General features: G+C 33.0%; 2 protein-coding genes across 3 annotated transcripts in view; both read left to right on the top strand.

Moving 5' to 3' along the window:
* The window catches only part of LOC106665030 (solute carrier organic anion transporter family member 4C1), a 44,543-nt gene extending 31,572 nt beyond the window's left edge, over nt 1-12,971 (top strand). Inside the window, exons 1-13 of one of the 2 annotated variants that reach the window (XM_014391176.2) lie at nt 6,123-6,323; nt 10,017-10,204; nt 10,264-10,497; nt 10,600-10,791; nt 10,989-11,129; nt 11,186-11,344; nt 11,410-11,574; nt 11,635-11,830; nt 12,000-12,144; nt 12,199-12,386; nt 12,456-12,559; nt 12,619-12,720; nt 12,777-12,971. In XM_014391176.2, the coding sequence (XP_014246662.1) occupies nt 6,250-6,323; nt 10,017-10,204; nt 10,264-10,497; nt 10,600-10,791; nt 10,989-11,129; nt 11,186-11,344; nt 11,410-11,574; nt 11,635-11,830; nt 12,000-12,144; nt 12,199-12,386; nt 12,456-12,559; nt 12,619-12,720; nt 12,777-12,898 (2,010 nt within the window). In that variant the 5' untranslated portion in view covers nt 6,123-6,249 and the 3' untranslated portion in view covers nt 12,899-12,971. Of the gene's footprint in view, nt 1-6,122; nt 6,324-10,016; nt 10,205-10,263; nt 10,498-10,599; nt 10,792-10,988; nt 11,130-11,185; nt 11,345-11,409; nt 11,575-11,634; nt 11,831-11,999; nt 12,145-12,198; nt 12,387-12,455; nt 12,560-12,618; nt 12,721-12,776 lie in introns of those variants that run through there. The other variant, XM_014391178.2, reaches the window with a different exon arrangement.
* A 2,384-nt stretch (nt 12,972-15,355) lies between these two features.
* Nucleotides 15,356-21,870, top strand: LOC106665031 (integrator complex subunit 9). The gene is made up of 12 exons (XM_014391179.2): nt 15,356-15,503; nt 15,706-15,897; nt 15,959-16,161; nt 16,225-16,426; nt 16,490-16,623; nt 16,686-16,798; nt 16,857-17,037; nt 17,101-17,233; nt 19,683-19,785; nt 19,861-20,066; nt 20,124-20,495; nt 21,625-21,870. The coding sequence occupies exons 1-12, from the start codon at nt 15,495-15,497 to the stop codon at nt 21,745-21,747; spliced, it is 1,971 nt and encodes a 656-aa protein (XP_014246665.1). The 5' UTR covers nt 15,356-15,494; the 3' UTR covers nt 21,748-21,870.
* The last annotated feature ends 3,147 nt before the right edge of the window (nt 21,871-25,017 follow it).

The following is a 25,017-nucleotide window of genomic DNA, read 5'->3' as shown; positions in this document are numbered from 1 at the left end:
AGTTTTACTTTTCCCAAAAACATTTGATGTGTAATGAATCAAGAAAGTTATCATCGAAATGTAATGTTTTAATGAATACAAATGAATCTTTATTAGTTTGAGTTAATTTAGGAAAGAGTGAATTTTTATTTTACTTCAAGAGAGAAAAAACCCTACAAATTAACCGCATTAAATCATTCCGACCATTTACAATTTATCTTTTCATTACTGATTAAGTTTTTTCTTTTCATTTTGCGTTATTAATTTCAATTTTTTTTTCAAATTGATAACATTTATGTTAACAAACGATTAGAAACTCATTAGGTGCAAAACCCTGCGTCTGTTTCCTTTGAAACTCGTAACAAATTATTCATTACGTTGAAATTTGTTAAAATCACCTTTTAGTGTAAAATGGCAACTTTCTACCTGAGGCATCAATTACGTTAATATTAAAAAATCAATTTTCGCCTTTTTTTTTCATTTCATCCCTGCTGTTAAACAATTGCCACTCTTTCCTTACCATTGTCGTTCCCTTTCCGGAAGCAATTGAACATTTGAACAACAATGCCATCCATTTACAACAGCGGCTGCACGCAAGTTACATTCAACCAGTGTACTGTTATTCAATTTAGACTTTATTCAAGATAAGCAAACATTCGACACAAAAACAGACTATGGAAAATATATACTTTTCACTTTCATTCACCAGATCAGACACAACACATTTTTACTTTACAATTATTGATACTTATTCAGATATCGTGAGATGCGGTCGGGTGAACATTATTCATGTATTTTATATTTTAACAACACAAAATACGTTCGGTCTGGTATGATGTAGGTTTCAGAAAAACATTTTCTTTATTGTGCCAACGTTTCGATCTTTTATTGAGATCATCTTCAGGGCTCAAAGTGCTTGTCCTCTGTGTAATTGTGCCATTCTTGCGTGTCGTGTGGAGAGTGCCACTTGTTTGTTGTTTTTTTTGTTTTTTTTTTTTTGTTTTTTAGGGTATATTTTGTTATTTATAAAAATTGTCAAATAAAGTATTATTTTTATTAAATTCATTAGTTTTCGTGGTCAGCTTGACCAATTAATATCTTTCAATTAATTAAGGCTTTTAGTTGAGATAAAAAAGTCAGTGTCACAAGCGGTGAGATGGGAAGTTAGTGTCCGAATGGATCGAAATCACGATAGTTCAAGTGGTAGAGCAGCCGCAGCATAATCTAGCCGAAAATCGTGGGTTCGAATACCGCTTTGACGCTGACTTTTTTAACTCAACTAAAAACCTTAATTAATTGGAAAATTATTATTAGTGTAAATTCAGCAGAAAAATACTTAATTTGGTCGTTTCAGATAATTTTGGCTTTTTTTGCCTGGCAAATGTCTTCGTGTTAGATTTTCTAATGTTGAATGTATTTATTAGCACGATATTTTTTTTTATACCTGGCATGTTTTTAACTATTTTTGGCATCTTTCCGGTAGCAAGTCTTTTCCTATCGTATAAAAATTCCCTTCTTTTGAGTCCAGAAACGTTCGAACGGCTGTTTGCAAACTTTCAAAATTTTAGCCATTTAAAACATTTTGTAAAGACCAAAATATATATTAGTCGCAGGGTGAAATGTCCGGAGAGTAGTAAAATTTCCCAATAGAGATTAGTTAATAATTGTTTGGTCCTCCAAGAAACTCGGGACGGACGTTGTACTGGTGAAGGACTACACCTTTTTTGTTTTCTAGTGCAGGCCGATTTTTGCTTTATTTGAAAATCTATACGGATTAGCTGTTCAAATTACAGTTCACTATTAACGGTTTGCCCTTGTGGTAAAAGCTCAAAGTGCATTGGGCCGGATCTGTCCCACCAAATGCACAGAGTACGTTTTTTTCATGCGTTCTGTGTTTTGGAAGAACTGGGGGCCACTGAGGTCGCAGTGTCATGTAACATTGAGGTTCTTTAGCGTGCGCACCTAGCCGTCTGGCCTTATCATACGTTTAGATTCTCAAGTTAGGAGCGACTCGCCTCCGCGCACGGAAAATCTGCTTCTTCCGTGAAGTTCGGTGTAGATGCCCGCAAATCCACAGACTAATCGACAGACATGCTGACTTCTCCAGCTTGCCCCTTCCGAGGGGGTGGGTTAACTTGTGCGTTTAACCAGTGTCGCGCGTAAAGGGATACCCAAAAGGTGGTCGAAATGTATAGACCAAGTCTCCGACGCACTCCCTAGATAGAGACTACAACTCTATCTCCCTGAGTATAGGGGCTCCTCTAGCGTCGAAACCTCCGGATGCGCTCCGGCCGCGGTTTCAATGTTAGTAGAATCTCTAACCACTCGCTAATTTTGTATGTGATCCATTTCTCATCACCTGTTACCAATCTATGAACAAATAGGTCGTAACAGTGACGACAGAGGAGTGAAGAGCAAATTAAGATGCGATCCGCCAAATTCCTTTCGCTGAGTTCGTATGGTATCCACGTAGGGTACTTTTAAGCAAACCCATGCCTTTGGATGTGGTTCCCAATGGTCGTAGAGGAAACATTTAACATCTCTGCTCTTTCTCGGGACGTCAAAAAACGATTTTCTTCTATCCTATACCTCAATATGTCGTCAACCTCAGAGGGTCGTCCATTGCGCGTATCATCTTCAAGGAATTTCTTTCTCTGAATCAACCAAACCACCGTTGGACTTTACGAACATTTACAGCATTAGTACCAAACACTGCACACAAATTTGCAGTTCCAATAATTTGCACTGTTCCCTTTGTGGAATTCATAAAGTAAACAACGTCTTAAATGCATTTCGTACAAAGGCTTGGTTACCTTTTAAATTATTCGAACTAAAGATTTTGACAGAAATTGAGGAGAAATAAAGCCTATAGACATGTAAATATTGAGCTAATTAATCCTATAATTGAAAACTCACATCACTTTCTTGCCAAACTAATATAATATGATGAACAAGCCAAAAGGATCGGAAACGGCCATGGTGCAGGTTAACCAACTTGCAAAACCCCAAGACGAAATCACAAGAAAAAAATAAAATGGGCTAGAAGATTGATGAAAAGGAAACCAACTGAGGACTAAGTGCATCAGTACAACTTTTCTTTTTTTTTTAATCACTGAAGAGACAGCGCAAAGTTCGTTGCAGAATATGCAAGTCTAGTTTCCCATTTTCAAAAACATTGCTATTTTTGTTCTAAATTATTGCTAAAGATGAATAAAAATCTACTCGGTTATGCAGTAAATAATATATTTTTGTAACTTTGTGTGCCAGAGGTTCAGCCAAAAGAGGTAGGAAAGACTTGTTTAATCGCTTCTCGGACTATGGATAATCCAGACGCATAAAAGACTCTCAAATTCATTGACAATTCTTCCAATATTAACTAATTACCTACATCTTAACCAGCACTACAAAATAAATATATATATATATGTGTGTGTGTGTGTGTGTGTGTGTGTGTGTGTGCGTGTGTGAAGTTTATATGTTTTATTTATTTATACACAACTACCAAATGTAAAAGAGAGTTTTCAGCCAAAAAATAGCACAATTTTACTCGAAAATAATTTAAAGTTGGTTGACAAAGATTTTTCAAAACGTGGGTTTTCGATATATGAGAAATAGGTGAATTAGGCGTTAAGTGAGTTACAAATCAATTAAATAAAGATCTTAGTCAATGACAAAGAAAAATTTACTCTGTATGCGGTACATAGCATGTTACAATAAGCTAAAAATAAGGAGCTTGCCAGAATCTTTTTAATACTTGCTGAAGATAACGAAAACTCAGGAAGGCCAATCGAGGCCAATTTAACGCTTTATTCGAAAATAATTGACGCTATTTTACTTAAGAGTCGACATAGATCCTCGTCGTTTTACAGGCAACATTACATGGTTTCAAACTGACAAAATCTTGTTTTGTTTTGGTTTTTTAACTTCTTATTACTTGGATATCATACTAAGTATAAAAAGAGTTGGTCAAGAAAAGTTTGAAAGCTAAGAAGGCCAATGTGATCAATCGCGGCCAATTTAACGCTTTATTTGAAAATAATTGACTTGAGTGACAACGATTTCGCAAACAACAGTAGTTTCTTATCTATCTCCAAATTAAATAGATATCATCTTTAATACTATAATTTTATATTTAAAAAGGACCAAGGGATAAGGCAGTTTGAAATGAGATATCATCGAGCTGGAGCTTAATAGTCTTTTTTAAATTCCTCTAAAGGGCAAGAACCATCCCGTACCATTTTCTGATTGAGTTGCTTATATAGTTTTGCCTATTCCTGTTGAAATTAAAAATTTCGGAAATTTGTTGTTAGTTAATCTAGTTAGTAGTTAAGAAGTTGTTAAGTAGTCGTTTGTTGGTCAGTGATAAGTTGGATCCGTTGTCAAGTAGTCAAGTCCTTAGTCAAAATTGTTCATTATTTTTAGATGAGTGGTGTTTAGTGACCATTACTTGATGATTATTTGGAGGTCGTGAGATGCGGTCTGGTGTGACGTAAGTTTAGAAAAGCATTTTCTTTATCGTGCCAACGCTTCGATATTTATTGAGATCATCTTCAGGGCCTGGGATTTATAAAAAAAATTATAAATTTTACACATACATTAGGATGTGAAAAAAAGTGAGTACAAATATTTTGATTGAATAAAAAAAAATTCTAGCATTGTATAAATGTATTTTTTTAATCTAAAATTTTCTAGCATTGTATAATTTTTTTTCACATCCTATATGGATTTGTAAAATTTAAACAATATTTACAACTCCCAGGCCCTGAAGATGATCGCAATAAAGATCGAAACGTTGGCACGACAAAGAAAATGTTCTAAAACCTACGTCGCACCAGACCTCATCTCACGATCTCCAAATAATCATTATTTTTAAAAATGAAGTTCACGTCAAACTTTTGTATTAAAAACAAAATTGAAGTAGGTAAAAACATATCAAACAAAATCATCACTGGAGATGACTAAACGAACAAATGAGAAAACCAGGATGAGCAGAAACGACTATTATTATTTATTATTGTTAAGACGATGAGTAGGAAATAAATTGTCTTTTCTTATTGTGGAAAATTTATTTCCTACCGATCATGTTATTATGGTGTTCCACAAAAAATATCAGGATGGACACCATGAAAAAATTATTATTATTGTTTTTCGAGATAAACAACGTTGATGTTCATTTTCTACACCCGAACAAACCCGAAATACACATTTTTGGAAAATAAAAAATGTTTTTTCCTCAAATTAGTTATCTTTAAAATGCCTCCGATTTTTTTTCTCGAAAATTGTAAGAATTGTGATAAATTTGAAACGCCTCGACTAATCTATAATAAACTTTACAGAAGTTTAGTATAATTTTGGTGTCAGTGAATAGAATTGAAAATATAAAATAAATATTCAGAAATCGTGAGATGCGGTCTGAAGTGATGTAGGTTTCAGAAAAAACATTTTCTTTATCGTGCCAACGTTTCGATCTTTATTGAGATCATCTTCAGGGCTCAAAGTGTTTTTCTTCTTCACTTCGATTAACGGTCACTAACCATCACACATATAAAATAAAACTTTTGTGAAGCTTTTGTTGCTTTTAACCTTATTTTTCTTACTAACAATGACATTAAATCTAATTCTTGTTTAAATCCTAAATGAAGAGAAATCGATCTTTCTAATGTTAAACATTTAAAATCGAATAAAATCCGGAGGTGTTACGAACATTATTTTAAAACGCAACATTAATTAAAAAAACAGTTCAAATCAGGTTTAAATAGATGAAAATCTGCTTTACATATAAGCGGGCTTAAAATATCATACTTATGCCGTTGAAAACAGAAAATTACAATTTTTATTTTTTAGATTATTTTATAGTAATTTTAGGCGTGACAGTAAAGTCTATGTTTTGAGTTCGAACGTTAAGGTGTTATTTTATTTCTGCACTTGATTTCGGTATAATTTTAACATATCAGAAATTTGAGCGAAACAATCTTTCATCAAATGACTAAAAGGCTTCTGTGTCACCAAAATATGTCCTCAGGAAAAAAAAATCAAGAATTATCAGCCAATCGAAGAAAAGTTCCCTCATCTCCTCTATCTTAAAAAATTCAAGATAACTTTTCTTATCGCACAGATATAACACAATCGCAATTGACTATAAGTACGACAGTTACAACAGTCGATGTTTACAGTCCTTGACAGTGGGTGAATCCGTCGATGGCTTCTGTGTAAATGTAGATCGTCGATGCACCCCTGTAATCAACGATTTGTCAAACTATTTCGTCAAAAATGGAAAAAGGGTTGCAATTGGAGGAAAGTCTCTTGGGGAATAAGCAGGACCGTGGAACAGCACGGAAAGAACAGTGTGTATATAATTCACTTCAATAATATTGTTTGTTTCCTTTCAAAAACTAGTGAGTAAAATAGATAACATAATCACAAAATTATTGGAATTATCAATTTAATTGTCTAGTTTATCAGCTATTAGATTTTTCGGACTTTACAAGCTTTCTTTACATACTTCATTTAGATCGTGCGTGAAATATTTAAAAGCAAACCCAATTCTGTTGTCTCACAGAACAGAGTTTTGTCAAACTTGCATAAAATATATTTTCACCTAATTAAACATGGTTGTTTTTACCAGAATTCTCCAACATATTGAATGTAGTCAAATATTTTAATTAATTATACTAAAAATCTTAGGTCTTGGTTGGGATGAAAAAGCGGGATCCCGCTTGTGGCACTTGCTTTTTCGTCTCAACCAAGACCTTAGATTAAAAGTATAATTAATTAATTGGTTATTTGTGACCACTAAATACATATATAGATCAATAGTCAAATATATTTTTTTTCTTTTTCTAATGTAGCCGGTTATTGTTTTGTAGGCATTCGAATTCTCCTTCAAAAAGGAGGAAGGTAAAAGCTCCGAACTCCGCCCAATAAATACCGGGTGATTACTTATAAACTGCCCCCCCCCCGTTTTATTTGTTTTGTTTGGAAATAATTAAAAAATAGATCCGGTCATTACATGATTTTTTACTTAGAATCTGAATCTGAAGTCAACAATTTTCAACGCACGGTATGTCCCTAGGGCGCAGCAACTTTTTTTTTCAAATGGGAAGATATCATTTTTAGTATGGGATTAAATTCTACGACTTTTTTAAAGAAGATTTTATTTTTACTTTACTAATTTTCTAGTAGAGTTTGTCGTTTAAGAGTTATTAAGGTGTGAAAAACTAAAAGTTCAAATTTTATTTATCTCAATCGTCATTCATTTACCTCCTAGTAACTTGAAGTTAAATACTAATTACTAATTCAATTACCTCCTAGAAGTAACTTTAAGTTAATTACTAATTTCTAATTTAACACCCCCCTAGTAATAACATTAAGTTAATTACTAATTTCTAATTTAATTAACTCCTAGTAATAACTTGAAGTTATTACTAACTACTAATTCAATTACCTCCTAGTAACTTGAAGTTAAATACTAATTATTAATTCAATTACCTCCTAGTAGTAACTTTAAGTTAATTACTAATTTCTAATTTAATACCCCCTAGTAGTAACATTAAGTTAATTACTAATTTCTAATTTAATTAACTCCTGGTAATAACTTGAAGTTAATTACTAACTACTAATTCAATTACCTCCTAGTAACTTGAAGTTAAATACTAATTACTAATTCAATTACCTCCTAGAAACTTTAAGTTAATTACTAATTACTAATTCAATAACCTCCTTTTTTAAGTAATTAACTTAAAATTACTACTAATTAATACTACTAGTAGTAATGTTAAGTTAATTATTAATTTAATTAACTCCTAGTAATAACTTGAAGTTAATTACTAACTACTAATTAAATTACCTCCTGAAGTAACTTTAAGTTAATTACTAATGTGTAGAGATTAGTGACCGTTAATCGATAGTTATTCAGATATCGTGAGATGCGGTCGGGTGTGATGTAGGTTTCAGAAAAACATTTTCTTTATCGTGCCAACGTTTCGATCTTTTATTGAGATCATCTTCCTGAAGTTTTGAAAATGTTTTTCTGTTCTCACGATATCTGAATAACTTAATTACTAATTAGTAATTTAATGAACTCCTAGTAGTAACTTGAAGTTAATTACTAATTCAATTACCTCCTAGTAGTAACTTTAAGTTAATTACTAATAATTCAATTACCTCCTAGTAACTTTATTAAGTTAATCCTAGTAAAGTAAATTTTCAAAATAGACACCACCGATCTCCTTACAAAGCAAAATCCTATTATGAAATTAATTTCACACTTCACGGAAAGTATCTGGTGATATCCCAATATCGGCAATTGTCACAAATTAATGAAATGCGTGAAAATTAATTGTACGAACTGTCCAGCTACATACATTGGAATTACATCGCTATATCTACAAAAACGGGAAAAACAGCACACCTATGACTGTAAAACACCAAAACCAATCCAACAACATTGGCCACACACCACATTGAAAAACAACGCAACTTTGGTTTCGAGAAAATACAAATACCAAACGGGGAAAAAACAAATACAAACTCAACTTTCTAGAAAAGGTTTACATTAACAGAAACACACACACACAGCATTAACTTCATTACAGTTGGGCTGGGAAAACCCGGTCGTAGTCACGCCAACATCACATAGCAAATAAACTATTAAACCTTATTTTTATCTTTCCCTTTCCTTCGTTATCGTCCTTAAAACTTCCTTTCCAATAATGAATGCCGAATTTGTGATCCGTCCAGAAAATCCCCATTCTTGACTTCCTTCGAGTTAAATAAAACCGCCTATGATCAAAGAAAATTGCCCAGATTTACCGCATTGTATAAAAAAGCAGCATACAAATTCACGTTTCACTACTACACTTTCAATTTAGAACCTATAAGCTATACGTAAAGGTATAATTTTGATCTGATCTTGAAAATTAGAATTGAGATATAAAATAAAACTTTTGAGCAGAATTTGTTGATTTTAACCTTATTTTCCTCACTTTAACATTAAATCTAAATTCATTACATTTCGTGGTACGATTGACCAAATAACATCTTTCAATTATTTAATCTTTATGTAAGGTATTGGTTGAGATAAAAAATATTATTAAATCTAAACTTTATTGATAAATTCAGAAAGAAGAGAAATCAATCTTTCTTTCTAACGTTGTTCTAACATTTAAGATTAAAAAGTTAAAATCGAAGGTGTGAAAAACTGTTTAATTAATAGAGTCGAGATGACTTTTTGTAATTAGTGGTTGTTATTTTAGGATTGCGGTCAGAAACAACAAGTTTCTACGCAATAATTTTGTCGAAATCGTAAGGGGCGGTCAAGAATGAGGTAGTTTAGAAAAACTACTTTTTCATGTTTTTGCCGATGTTCCGACCTTTATTCGGGTCATCTTCAGACCCGGGTAAATTACACAATATATGTTCATTGGAAAAAATACAATTTAAGAGGTAAATATAAATTTTGAACCAAGTATTTCGTACTCATGTAAAGTGTGGTGCTATTCTTGCGGTGTCATGTTTGTGTTGTGTGAAATTGTTGTGGACAATAATAGCACATCAATTTCATACAACGTCAATATGAGACCACAAGAATAACGCTACACTTTATGCCCTTAAGATGACCCGAATTAAGGTTGAAACGTCGGAAAAAAATTATTAAACAACCGGTTATTAAATAAAAACAAATTTAAGAAGAAAAAAAAAACATTTTTTGTTAAAATTTTGCTTTTATTGGACACTTGAAATGCACATTTACATAGGGTATCATTGTGCCACATTAAAAAATTTGTGTTGCAGGTTGTCAGATTACTTTTTTAATTAAATTTGTTAATCTAATTTGAATCAAACTACTAAGAATAAAATATTGCTTAAAATAATAGAATTGAAAATTGTCATAATTATATTTCGACGTCCTAGAAGTAAAACCAAATAGTGAATTACTAGCATATAGGCTTTTCTATTTTTGAAAATTCAGCCCATAATTTATAATTTTGATTTGTCTAATTTCTAAGCTTTTTCAATAAAATGTATTTATGTTTTAGTCCAAGTGATAGCTCTGGCTGTGGGTTAGGAACATTCCGTCCAAAATGGTTACAACACTTAGCCCACACCAGATCCTTCATGATCGTGTACGGACTGCTCGGAATGGTGCAATCCATGACATTCGTTTATTTTATAGCCACGCTGACAACGTTAGAAAGACAATTTGGCATACCCAGCCGAACAACCGGTAAAGATTTTTTGAACTTGAATAATTTTTTATATTATAAAATTTTTTATTGTTTGTAGGAGTCATGATCAGTGGAAATGAAGTCAGCCAGATACTCCTGTCGCTGGTTCTCACCTACGCAGGAGGGCAAAGAAACCGTCCTCTATGGCTGGGTTGGGGTGTGGCATTGTCAGGTATATCCTGTTTTATCATCACTCTGCCACATTTTATATATGGACCTGGGAATCATGCTCTCTCTTTTACTAAAGAATACATTGAAGAACATGGAATTAACCAGACATCGATTGATCTAAGTAAGTACATGAAATAATGATTTTCTTCTAAAAAAAAATTATCTAGTGTTAATTACACTAAAGCTTGTTTGTTTTTAAACATAATTGAATTTGTCTATTTAGAAGAAAAGATGGGCTTGTGTTCTAAAGAGAGATCTGTAAAAGACTGTGATATGGGAGAATATTCCGTAATCCCATCAGTTCTTGTATTTATTTCTCAATTCATTCTTGGTATCGGCAGTACTCTTTACTATTCCCTCGGTCAAACTTACATCGATGACAACACAAAAAAGACAAAAACTCCAATGGTATTAGGTAAGTTTAGCAATAAATAATCATAAAAATAACAATAATTGGCCACATCGGTTAAGGCATTGGCAAGGCACTCAACACTGTAATGTAAAGGTCCTGGGTTCAAATCCAGCAGCCTTGCATTATAAATGTGTTTTTTTTTTTTTTTTCAAAAACATCCTGAATCAACTAAATACCAAATAACTGAATTTCATTTTCAGGATTCACTTTTGCCTTAAGGACAATAGGGCCATCAATCGGTTTTGTAGTTGGATTCCTTTGTCTGAGCGTTTATGTGAGCCCAAATTTGACTCCTCTTATTGATAAAAAAGACCCAAGATGGATTGGAGCATGGTGGCTAGGTAAATAGGTTGTTTCTTATTTATCTTGTTTTTTTTTAATCATTCTTTTGTGTTAGGCTGGTTGGTATTGGGCTCAGTGATGCTTGTATTTGCATTCCTTATATCTTTATTTCCAAAACATTTGCCCCCAAGTAAAAATAAAGTCGACGATAAGATGAACGTCAAAAAGAAGTCAGAAACTCCACTTTCTGAAAAAGAAGCTCCTTCTTTTAAAGGTTTCTGTCAATTTTATTATAAATTTTTTTAAAGTTTTTTTTTTATAATATTATTATTGTTTCAGAGTTTCCCACAGCTTTGAAAAGATTGCTCAAAAATAAACTACTCGTCATTAATATATTCTCAGGTGTGTTTTACATTCTCGGTAGCTCTGCTTATATTACATATTTAGCAAGATACATTGAAGTCCAGTTTGAAAAAAGTGCAACAAATGCAACTATTGTACTTGGTAAGCTGTTAAAAATAATTATTTTGCGAAGTGGAAAATTAATAAATCGTGGGTTTATAGGTCCTGCGGTACTCGGTGCTATGGTCATCGGGTTCCTGATTTCAGGCTATGTCATATCAAAGTTTAAACCAAGACCAAAATACCTTCTAGGATGGAATGTTATTGTCGGAATGGTGTATATTGTGGGTGAAATCACTCTTATGTTTATAAGTTGTCAGGACACAAATTTAGTCGGCTTTAACAGAGATACAAATAGGCAAGTTGTTTTTATAAAGTACGCTTGGTCGAAAAGTATACGTATTTCATAATGACATCTATAATGGTGAAGGTATTACCATCGATTAATATCGAATGAAACTGTAGAAAAAAAAACTTATGTTCTTGTTGTACTAATGCATTTAAATATAAAATGGCTTGTTTTATAGAATAGATGTAATCAACCACTGTAACAATGATTGTGGCTGTGAAAATCTAAAGTATTCACCAGTATGCTATGAAGAAAAACTGCTGACTTTTTACAGCGCTTGCCATGCCGGTTGTCATCAAGCTAACAAAGGCGATAAGAACAAAGTAAGTCAAAAATTCTAATAGTTATTAAAATGATTGTTAATAAAGAATTTTTAGACTTATGAAAACTGCATGTGCTTATCAAACGACCCAGAAGAGAGTGCTGAGTATGAAACATACATTTTGAAAGATGGGCCATGTCTCATGCCATGTGGATACAATTTTCAAATATTTATAGGCCTTATGTGCATCATGCAGCTTTTAGGGAGCAGTGGGAAAATTGGAAACCTTCTAGTCAATTATAGGTAAATCAGTTGGAGAATTGAAAAAAAATTAATATAGATTATTTAAACCATTTTGTTTGAATTTTTCAGAGCTGTGTTACCTGAAGACAAATCGTTTGCGCAGGGTTTTGCTTTATTGTTAATAAGTTTATTGGCTTTTATTCCTGGGCCAATATTGTTTGGTGCTATTATGGGTAAATTAAATACTTAAAACAAAAAAAAATATATATAACTGAATATACATACATTTTAGATGCTTCATGCCTAATTCGAGATAGCGATTGTGCAGAAAAAGGAAACTGCTGGTTTTATGACAAACATTCATTCAGGACTAATTTAAATATGGCATCCGTTGGTACGTATCTCGTTAAGAAAATAATAAACTCTATCTTGACAAAAATTGTTTTTCAGCTTTTACAAGCATAGGAGTGATCCTCGACGGTTTAGTCTGCTACATGGGAAGAAATCTTCCCCTTTATGATGAGGAAGAGCAAGCAGAGGAAAATGGACAAATCAAAACAAGCTCAATGTAAACATACAAAAAAATGAAAATTGTTATTTTACTTAATTGGAAAGTACCTGTTTTGTGTACATAAAAATTGTACATTTTGTTTGTAATTTATTTTTTAAATATATTTCTATGTTTTACTGTTTTATTAAATGCTCATTCCCTCTTGTAAATTAATTTAATATGAATTCTAAATGGTTAAGAAAAATTTAACTGTGACAAATAATTTAATACAGAAAAACACAACTGGAAAAATGAAAATATATCAAGTTTTTGGAGAATAATGTGAAAGAACAACACCCATTTCTAAAATCAGGCAGGGGTCACCCTGAGGGTACAACCAGGTTTTGTTCAAACCATAAACAGGCCTTGCATACTAAGTCAAACACATCGCTTATCTGCCACCTCTTTGCATCACAAACCTGGATGGTAGATCAGCCCTAAAATTTACAATTGAAAGACTCCTGTTGCTTTATTCAGCTTACATGGCTCAACATCACATTCTCATCAGAAGAGGTTACAAACAACCAAAAACAGAATCTTAAGAATAATACCTGCGCACCGTTGTACAGTGGTTTCATACACAATACAGCACTCCATTTGAACCACAAAATGCCTGTTTTATGTTCTCAATCAATGAGGCTTGTGAGAAGCTCCACATTGCAATGTTAAACCACCGAAACACCCTCATGTGGTAGACACCTGAGATGGACCGCAACTACATAAACCAAAGAAAAACAAAAAATGCTCTCAAGATTCACTGGAAAACTAATCCCAAAGCGACAAGCATTCAATTGCTAATTGTTATAAATGAACGATAGTTTAAAGATATATGTGTATATAAGTCTAGTGAGGCGTCTATTGGATTTGTTAAGGATGGTTAGGGAAATGATTGATAATGTAAGCTCAACTTTTTCATAAAGTTGTCTTGTTTATTACCCATAAACATAAACTGGAATTTGAACTTCTTTCTCTTCCAGTACACCTTAACATCACTATTTCTAATTAGCTTACAAAAAGTAAAAACTGTTTGAATTGAGTTTTTATTTTTCAAGAACCATCCTGATATTGCTTTAATAGAAATTATTATATGTGACTCTTTTCTTATAATTATTCGGAAATCATGAGATGCGGTCTAGTGTGACGCAGTTTTAGAAAAACATTTTCTTTATCGTGCCAACGTTTCGATCGTTATTGAAATCATCTTCAGGGCCTGGGATTTATAAACATTGTTTAAATTATACAAATACATGGAGGATGTGAAAAAAGTGAATTTATACAATGTTAGGAATTTTAGACTCAATCAAAGTATTTGTACTCACTCAAAGTGTTTGTTTTCTGCATGATTGTGCCATTCTTGCATGTCGTGTTGAGAGTGCCAATGAGATCTCAACACGACACGCAAGAGTGGCACAATCATGCAGAAAACAAACACATTGAGTGAGTAGAAATACTTTGATTGAATATAAAAAATCTTTTTTTGCGTTGTATAAATTCACTTTTTTCTACTTCCTACATGTATTTGTTAATTTTAAAGAATGTTTGTAAATCCCAGAGAAGATGATCTCAATAAAGATAGTAACGCTGGCACAATAAAGAAAATGTTTTTCTGAAACCTACATCACACCAGACTGCATCTCACGATTTCTGAATAATCATACTAAAAGTATAATTATCTTATGAAAAAAAATTTAATTAAAAAATTACCCTTGTTTACAATAATTTACTTAGTTTAATTAAGTACATTTTAAGCTATTATCAAAGAATAATTGTTAGTGCATGATAAAATGCATACAAAAATTACAAAGTTGATATAGTATGAACAGATTGTACATTTTGTCCACTCCAAACTCAGTTCATAGATTCAAAACCATAAATTTCACTACTGTAAATAGATTTGATGCTGGGTGTTGGGAGCATTGCGCCTCACTGAAGATGGTGCAATTCCGAAATGCATTTGAGTAGTTCAACAGACCCACGAGTGAATATGAACCCAATAAGTGACTCAAAGCCGGTTCAGCATGTAAGTTGTTGATATTATTTAAACATTAAATTTATAAGTATGTTATAGTTTCAAAGAACTCGTGAAAGGATTCCTCAAAAACTTGACAAAGGAAATGATTCTTTTCTTTTCGTTCAAATCAACCTTATTCTGATTTTTATTAAAAAGAGAGAGAAATATAGTTTCCTTGATTTAAACAATTTCATGAAGACGTTCCACAATTCATTGCAACTGTTTAAAAATAGGTTTAATTTCTGAGTTGAAATGTAATTTAATGTAAAAAAAAATTCAAATCATGAGATATAATTGTTTATTATGATGTGAAATATTTATGATAGTTCACTGTTGCCAAATTAAGGATTTTTGTCCTTTTTTCATAGAATTAGAATGCAAATGTTTTTAAAATCATTGTTTGGGCTCTCAATAACTGCTAGAGCATCAAGTGGGGAAATAGGAAGACTTATGTTCATGTTGATTGCTGAATGCTGAGCAGTGAACACACAAAAACCTTCCTGCGTGTTTATGTTGTTTACTTATTAACTCAACAAAAGACCTGCTGAGTAAAGAATGATAATTATATTAATTGGTCAGTAATAACAATTAAATAAAAAGATCAAATATGAAGCTTGTAAGTATCCTGTGCATTTCTAGGCTAGTCTCATGTTGTATTTTTGTTTATTATTTATCATATTTTGTATAAAACATGTTGGCCGCATGCTGAATATATTCTACATTATATTTACAGTTTACTAGATTAAAATAATAATTATGAGTCGAATTGAAATTTTAACAAAAAATTCTATAAAAAGCCATATTTGATTTTGTTTTAGTACTGTTTAAGTAGTCATCCAAATAAGCCATGCTATATATTGAGGTTCAAAGAAATCACTGTCATGCTGGACTGCGGTTTGTCAGCGCAGACTGCGCTCAACTTCATTCCGCTACCGCTTGTCCCGAGCTCCAGGCTCGCTAATCTGCCCGGCTGGATGCCGAGAGATTCTGTCGAACCGCATTTGGAAGGGGTACAAATCGTTGACCGTATTTGACGTAAGAACTTTCATTTTTGTTCTTCTGTTCTTGCAGGAGCTAAAGGAATGCTGCGGAAGAGTTTTTGTCGACTCTTCGCCCGAATTTTGCCCACCTCTCGCCAACATGGTCGACTATTCGGAAATCGACATCGTCCTAATTTCAAACTATTCATCAATGCTGGCCCTTCCTTTCATCACAGAAAAGACAGGTTTCAAAGGCGTCGTCTACGCGACAGAGCCAACATTACAGATTGGAAAGTACGTAATCAAGTATTTCTTATCAGACCGGTTTTTATTTTTTATTTTATTTTTATACTCTAGGCTATTCTTAGAAGAACTTGTCGAATACCTTGAACAAACACCAAAAAGAAATCAAGCAAAGTACTGGAAAGAGGTTTTGCATTTACTTCCTAGTCCTCTGTGCGATAGTTTCCGACCAAGAAGCTGGAAACGGCTTTACTCGCTTGCTAAAGTCAAATCAAGTCTATCAAGGATAAAAGTTGTCGGATATGATGAAAAGCTGGTTTGTACTTATTTCTTTTAAAACACTGAACCAAAATTATCTCCAATTTTTCTTAATTTTAAGGATGTTTATGGTGCACTTAAAGTAACTGCTGTTAGCTCGGGCTATTGCTTAGGAAGCAGCAATTGGGTGATTAGCTCAGATTACGAAAAAGTGGCTTATGTCAGTGGCTCCTCTACGTTAACAACTCACCCTAGGTAAAAATTTAAAATAATAAAAAAATTAGATAAATTATTTTGAAAAATTATTGTGTTTTTAGACCTATGGATCAGTCAGTTCTTAAAAACAGCAACGTGTTGATTCTCACAGGCCTGACGCAAACGCCTACTTCTAACCCTGATTCGATGCTCGGCGAATTATGCGTAGCAGTTGGTTTGTTCAATTAATTATTTTTAAAAAAATATTTGTTTGATTTGATTGTAATTTTAAGCAATGACTCTAAGAGCAAATGGGTGCGTTTTGATCCCTTGCTATCCTTCCGGAGTCGTTTATGACATATTCGAATGCCTTTCGTCATATCTCGACAATACAAACTTGGCGACGATACCAATGTTTTTCATTTCGCCTGTTGCTGACATGTCACTCGGGTACTCGAACATTTTGGCAGAGTGGTAAGTTTCCAAATGGCAAGATTTCTTTAATTTTTAAAACTGATATTACCCGGTTTTCTGCAGGTTGTCCAATACGAAACAGAGCAAGGTTTATCTGCCGGAAGAACCTTTTCCCCATGGATACTTGGTGAAGATGGGAAGGCTGAAACATTACAAAAGAATTTACTCCGAAGGATTTAGCACAGACTTTAGACAAGTGGGTATTTCAAGGCTATTTTGAATATACAGTGTTCTGACAGACCCATTTTTCTCATCTAATGAAACAAATTTAAATTATTGCGTTTTATTCAACAACATTGGTGAAGTTGATATGGATATGCCTATAAGTATCAATGTATTAGGTGAGTGCATAAGTTTTTTAGTTTTCAGAAAAACAAACTTTTGAAATATAAATGTATTTTATTTTTAATCCTGTAATTTCCTTCATTTTCTATAACATACTTCCAATGTTTTGGTAGCTGAAATATCCTTGTAAATGTCTGGATAAGAAGAAATTTGTGAGTGCGATTGTCAGAACATTTTTGTTCAAAAATTCCCAACCTTTTAAGTGGCTCTCTAGGGAGCAGGACAATTAAAAATTGAAAGTGGCAAGGTCTGGAGAATACAGGCTGGGGCATTTGTTGTCAGTCGAAAAACAGCGATTTTACTCCAAGTGAGTGTCATGGTGCATCAATTCACAAGGGCTGGTCGTTTTTCCTTCAGTGCTGCCCTAAGATGCTCTAACTGCGCACATTATACCTATTATACATGAACACTCAAAATGTGGTGTTTGATAAGCCTCGTGCCTCTTGTTACTATGGAATTTGCGTTCCTGGGAAGTGCGTTCTGCTTCCTCGTTGGCTTGTTTGAGATCTGTGGCATCTGATTTTTTCAAAATGACGAATCATCTTCTTTCCTTCCCATCTTCCTTTTCTTTTTCCATCTCCTTTTACATATATTTTTCTTCCCAAAAGGTAGATTGGGATGAGGCCAAGAAGACAGAAACAACATTTATTTTCTTGTCAAGCTTTTGGCAGAATATATCACCTTCATCAGGACTTCAAAAAAAATCATTGTACTATATGAACAGGGTTCTACCCGTTATTCACACATGTACCTGTTCATATATAGTATAACGATTTTTTCAAAGTCCTGATGAAGGCGAAATATTCTGCCAAAAGCTCGACAAGAAAATAAATGCTGTTTCTGTCTTCCTGGCCTCATCCCCAATCTACCTTTTGGAAAGAAAAATATATTTAAACTGAGAAGGCTGATCAATCACCATAGAAAATATTAATCTCTTTTTACCTTTCGTCTCGTTCTGCTTTTCTTTTGTAATGTGATTTCATCATTTGATTATAAACACTATAATTATATTATTGTCATTATTGATTTGCATATTTTATTATATGTTTTATTATTATTGCTATTATTATTTTACTTCGTTTATAAAACTTAATTTATTTCTAAAATATGTACAAGTAAGGGGGCTTAAAGCCCTATTTGTACCTTTAAAATAAATAAAATAATACAAATAAATCAAGAAATGTGAGTATAACGTAATTGCCGAGATGAACATCAGTGTAGATTGAACAATATCTCCTACTACGTTAGAAACGTTAAGTGGATCTGTGTTTTTCTATACAAATATCAACACGCGTTTTGACGGTGTACCAAACACCATGTTTTGAGCATTCATGTAGAATAGGCCTAAGCGTATGGTAGCATGGTAACTGTTCCCAATAAATTATTCCTTGAATATTCCAGTAGACAATAGGACCTTATGAGGGGGCAATCCTGCTCTTTACATCCAATGGCGGAGTTTCATTCTTCTTGCAAAAGGCCCTTCAGTGTTTAAAAAATTTTTAAGAGAGTACTTCTCATCCCCAATGACCAAATAGGAAATAAACCTGTCCAGTTTATTCCTATTTAGAAACGCAACAAGCCATGTGGTTTTCATCATCTTTGTTCCTGAGGGACGATTTATGGGTTCTTCTAGAGTTTCACAGCATAACACAGAGATTAGATTCTTTTTTCTATTGTTGTGCGATGTATCTTAAATCTCTCTGATGGCTCTGCTACACTGTTTGTTTTCGTCCTCCAATTCTTAACGAGCCATCGCTTTTAAGTTCATTACGTGTTCCATGATGTGGGTGGTCTTTGATTCATCTATTTCCATTTATAAAATGTCGGAACCACTGTTGACTCACATGTTCAGTTACTGTGTTAACACTGTAAATTCCAAATACATTTCTACAAGCATCTGCCAAACTCATATAGCAAGCTTGTCTTTTGGGATCAAATACGCCTTTCTTAAAAATCTCTTTCTATACCGTTTTTCCCTATATAATAATGGATCTCCTTTGTAAGGATGAAAGTTGAAATTGAAAAATAAAAAAACTTATGCACACCCAATATATACATTTTTAAGATTTACATTTTACAATCAATTAAAAAGATTAATTATTAAAGAAAAATGAAGTTTTTGCCTTTTATGTTCAGAGGAACTCTTCTGATCAATTGTCTGAAATGTCTGTCGAATCTTGAGTGTGAAAAGTTCAAAACTATATCTTTATATTCCTGTACCAGTTATTTTTTTTTATTATTATTATTATTATTATTATTATTATTATTTTATATTTATTTTATTATATATTAACTTTCAGCCTTGTATTGTTTTCTGTGGGCATCCCAGTTTGAGATTCGGCGATGCTGTCCACTTTATTGAGCAGTGGGGCTCCAATCCACTCCATACCGTTATTTTTACAGGTAATTTTTTTTTCTGTGTCAAACTCCACAACAGAAAATGTTAGAATAAATTAATCTTTGAAATTTTTCAAACAGAGCCCGATTTTCCATACTTGGATGCTTTGGCACCATTCCAGCCTCTTGCTATGAAAGCTGTGCACTGTCCTATAGACACAAGTCTTAATTTTACCCAGGCAAACAAGTTGATACGAGAATTGAAACCAGGTACTTTGGTTGTGCCACAAGCTTACACTCAGCCACCTCCAGCTCATGCACACCGATCCGAACTGGCTATTGACCAAGTAATAATTTGACTTCTGTGTTTTCATTTCATTTTAATAACAATATTTATCGTACAGGAAAGTCGATATGTTATTTCAATCACAAGAGGGGAAGTGGTTTCATTGGCCGTTAAAAGGCACACAGCGAAAGTCAGCTTGTGTCCAACTTTAGCCGATAAAATTTTGAGCTCCGAAGTCCGTCCTGGGATAACCCTGGCGACAATAACGGCAGCGTTGCATGTCAAAGACAACCAGCACAATATTACTGAACTGCCGGAAGAGCCGACTTCAAAGAAGAGGAAGCTTGCCTTGAAGTGTGAAGAGGCTTTGAAATCGCCGAGGTACGAATGGGGGACGCTCGACGTAGAAAACTTCATCAAAAGGTTGAAACAGGAAGGAATCAACGACACAAAAGTGGAACACAATATGGGAGGATATATCATACATTTGGTATTTGTCTTTATCAACTTACCCATTTATTCATGAATTTAATTAAACATTTACATACCAAAACCACACAAAATCCCCTGTGCCCCATCCTTTCATAGACCAATAAGTCTCATTATTTTAAACAAAATCTTTGAACGTTTCTTCCTAATTCAAGTCTAAAAACAATTCCCAATCAATTTTGATTCTGATGCCTCTATTCTTCTGTTCAGCAGTGCTTCAGAGCTTCAGAAGCATTTGGCTGAATATGAGACCCTGGCCTCTTTTACAAGTTAAAAAGTATCCTCACTCACACCTACTGTCTCATCCTGAAGACCTTCCTTTCGGAACAATGGTTTAGAGTGAGAATTGGCACTGATTTTTCACCACTCGCATTAATCAAAGTTGGCATTCCACAAGGAAGTATCCTATGTCCAATCGTGAACACCATCTACACTGCTGACATACCTTCACATCCAAACACACAACCTATGCGGATGACACCACAATCCTATGTACACACTCCAATCCTATCGCAGCCTTAGAAGTAACACTTCTTCTGAAGCGATTATCGAATGGTGCACTCAGAAGCAAATCAGGTTGAACAAGCAAAAATGCCTATGTGTGACATTTATGCTGAAACATCAGTACACATACACAACAAGGTAATACCTATATCCGACCATGTACGCAAACTTGGACAATTATGATACTAGAATAGACTTACATGGAACCCACATGCACGATTAAAAAGACAAGAACTTAACAAAAGACTGGGACTACTAAGCCTATATTAAAAATTTAAAAAAAAAACTGCTTACAAAATATTCATCAGACTGATTTGGACTGACAGAGTCGAACTGTGAGGCTAGGCCAAATCCTCCAATATCCAATGAATCCAAAAGTTCCTAAATGTCAGCACTCAAAGGATAAATAAAGACCTTAAAATCTCATTCGTAAAGGATCTTGTCAATTTCCACTCTAAAAAATCCCTAACCCACTAGTCAAAACGCTTTCCTCAGCGACCCACCCTTATTTTTTTTCTTTTCTCCCCACTGCCTCTTGGTATTACAATCGGTCAGATTTGTTTTTAATTATCTATACTATTTGCTCAATGTATATTTGTATTGTAACATTTTTCATTTTATTACAGCAAGAAGAAGATACAGTCATTCAAATTGAAGATTCAAACACTCATATATACTGTGAAGCGAATGATCTCTCGCTAAGGCAAAAATTAAGAACGATCTTAATGCAGTGTTTAAATTCTTTTTAATTAATGTATTATGTATTTAAATAAATTAATATAGATGTTATTGTATATTGTAAAAATGTCATGTTTTTCTTTTAGCTTGCTCCAAGTTATTGTGATAAATATATAGTCATTTTTTATTTTAAATCATCTTTTTCTTTTCTTTTTTTTTTTAATGAGGGTGTTTCAACTACTAGGTATATGAAGCCTCAGTGTGCTGGTGTTTTTGAAAAAGAGCCCATTTGTAAGTATGTCAGGTTCGAACCCAGTGACCCTCAATTCTAAACCGGAAGCTTTACCTTACAGTGATGAATGCCGTGTCAGCACCTAAACTGTTGCGGCCACTGACACCCAAATTATTCACAGTTTAAAAAATAAGTAGAGGCAAATGAAATTGTTAGAGGTATAAACTCGGAGATCTAGCCTTCATAAGAAACTAAGATAAAACTTGCATTTCATTTCTTTTTTTAACAATAAGATGACATCATTAAAACATAATTTAAATATAATATGCTCGGTGATAAAAATGGCAGTGAAATTTTCAACTTTTACTTAACCATACTACATCCTGTTCAGCCTAAATTTGGTAAAAGATTATATCTCTCTGAAGATGATGTAAAGCTCAAATGCATTTGAATAATATCAAAACCAGTACATACCTATTGAAACAACCTGACTAACTTCAATTTTTTATATACCCAACAGAAAATAATTTCAAGCTTTTTGAAATTATTTTTCTCTTTTTTTAATTTTTAACGCTGATAATCAATAAAATCGGTGATAAATGAGAAGCCGTTGTTTGCAAACTGAAGAGCATCTTCGTTGCAACTCTAATTATTTTCTGATAAAGCGATAAAACAGCCTGGAGTGATGATGGCGTTGTCCTTCCTACGCTTTTATTATCTCCAATTTTTTTTTTGTAATATTTTTCTATTACAAACTTCTTTTATACATTTGACATTCAACTATATTGGAACTAACAAATATAATTTTTTTGCCACTTCAAAACTATTGTTTTAAGGTCTCTTACATGAAATAATGCCAATTATTTTTTAATAAAGCGTTAATCCGCTTGAATTGACAGCTTTTGTCTTCATTTTCACCAAACATCCTTTTTTCAAAAATATTTTTATTTATGAACTTCTTTTGTACATGAAAATTTTGTTTTTGTAGGCCTTATTATTATTCAGATTATACGGTGGTTCAGCGATCCTGTTCCATTTTCTATATACATTATTCATGTATTTTATATTTTAACAACACAAAATACGTGCGGTCTGGTATGATGTAGGTTTCAGAAAAACATTTTCTTTATCGTGCCAACGTTTCGATCTTTATTGGGATCATCTTCAGGGCTCAAAGTGTTTGTCTTCTGTGTAATTGNTTTTCTAAAACCTACGACACACCAGACCGCATCTCACGATTTCTGAATAATTATCGATTAACGGTCACTAATCACCACACATGTATTTGCAATGTTAAGAAATAAAAAACACAATTTACAAAAAATTGTTTTGTAATGTTAAAAAATAAAACATATTTACTTGAAAATGCCACAGGATCGCCGTAACTTCGTAAAGATTAATTGTTTACATTTTTTCACTTTTTGTTGAAATATTTGTCTTGTAATTTTGTTGTAATGTTAAGATATGAAATATACGATTTGAAAATGGCTGAAACGTACTCGTAAATAAACGTGGGCCTTAGTATGTTATTATTTTATTTTTTATAATAATGACGATTTTACGTTTCGACGATTCTGTGCCATTTTCGAGTAAATATATTTTATTTTTTAATATTACGGAAAAACATCTCAAGCAATACCTTTCATAAAAATATTAATTAATTGAAAAATGTTAATTGGTCAATCGGACCACGAACTGTAATGGATTAGAAAACATTTTTAATAATATATCAACAAAAAGTTTAAAAACGTAGATGTTTTTTGAAATGTTAAGAAATAAAAACATACATGACTTGAAAATGAGACAGCATCGCCGAAACGTAAAGAAAAAAACGTATTTTATTTTATTTTTCCTAATAATAATGATTTTACGTTTCGACGATTATGTGCCATTTTGAAGTCATATATTTTATTTTTTAACATTACAAAAAATTGGTAAAAATATTCCAACCAAAAGTTTAAAAACGTAAAGCTGTTTTAATGTTGACAGATGGGACAGGATCCCGAAACGTCGTAAAGAAAAATCATGTATTTTATTTTTTTTAATGATTTTATGATTTTTTTTCCATTTTGCGACACAACTTGCACGAGAAAATAACAAAGGAAGAAAGCATGTGGAAAGAGGGCAAAAGTTTTCTGAGAGTAAATTAGAGCCTCCAATCCATTTCTTAAAGAATTATTTTCGATAGGAAAATAAATTTGTTTACGCAACTACTTTGATATTGTTTTTGTATTTAAATTATTAAACAATCTCATTAATAGTTCTTATCACCTCTCTCAACTACAGCTACATGTCCCTTCGTTCTCTCTTAAAACCAATGTTATGGAAGAGGACAAGAGGAGGGAAAAGAGGCGCCCCTCCGAAACATTAGAAGAGAACCGGCGGCAACACTGGGACTATATATTTTGCATTGTATAAATTCACTTTTCCACATCCTAAATGTAATTGTTAAATGTAAACATTGTAAATCCCAGGCCCTGAAGATGATCTCAATAAAAGATCGAAACGTTGGCACGATAAAGAAAATGTTTTTCTGAAACCTACATCACACCCGACCACATCTCACGATATCTGAATAACTATATTATTTATATTTTTTGTTATTGTAAAATGTCTTTTTTATAGTGGATTTCGATCCGTAAATAAATAAATAAAAAATAAAATAAAATAAACTATTTTTTTTCCGCGAAAAAGAAATCGGACTTCCGCAAATGTTAAAACTTTCCTCATTTTTTTCATACGTGAATAGTGAAAAGCGCGAATGTTAAGGGATTACTGTACCTCATTCTTGACCGCCCCTCATGCATTCAACAAATTATTAAACAACCAGTCACGAAAAAACACATTTATAAATTATTTTTTCTTCGACTAATTTGACCATGATAACTATTCCCTGGTACTTGGTAGACATAATTGGACTTTGTTTTTATTTCCCAAATAACACCAATCATCAACCAAACCAGTCATCACATTAATGAAATGAATTTAAAAAAATGATTGCATCAAATTTTGGCGTGTCTTGCGTTGGAGGGGGATGTGGTAAGGCGCGAGGAGGGTGAGTGGCACTGTGCTGTGATGTGGCTGCTCGCAGAAGGGAAAGCGGCTCGAA

This window comes from Cimex lectularius, unplaced genomic scaffold (genome assembly GCF_000648675.2).
Source record: "Cimex lectularius strain Harlan isolate CLEC.00 unplaced genomic scaffold, Clec_2.1 scaffold174, whole genome shotgun sequence".
NCBI classification, from domain to species: Eukaryota; Metazoa; Arthropoda; class Insecta; order Hemiptera; family Cimicidae; genus Cimex; species Cimex lectularius.
The sequence above is the reverse complement of the archived record's forward strand: the minus strand, read 5'-3'. Positions and strand labels throughout refer to the sequence as shown.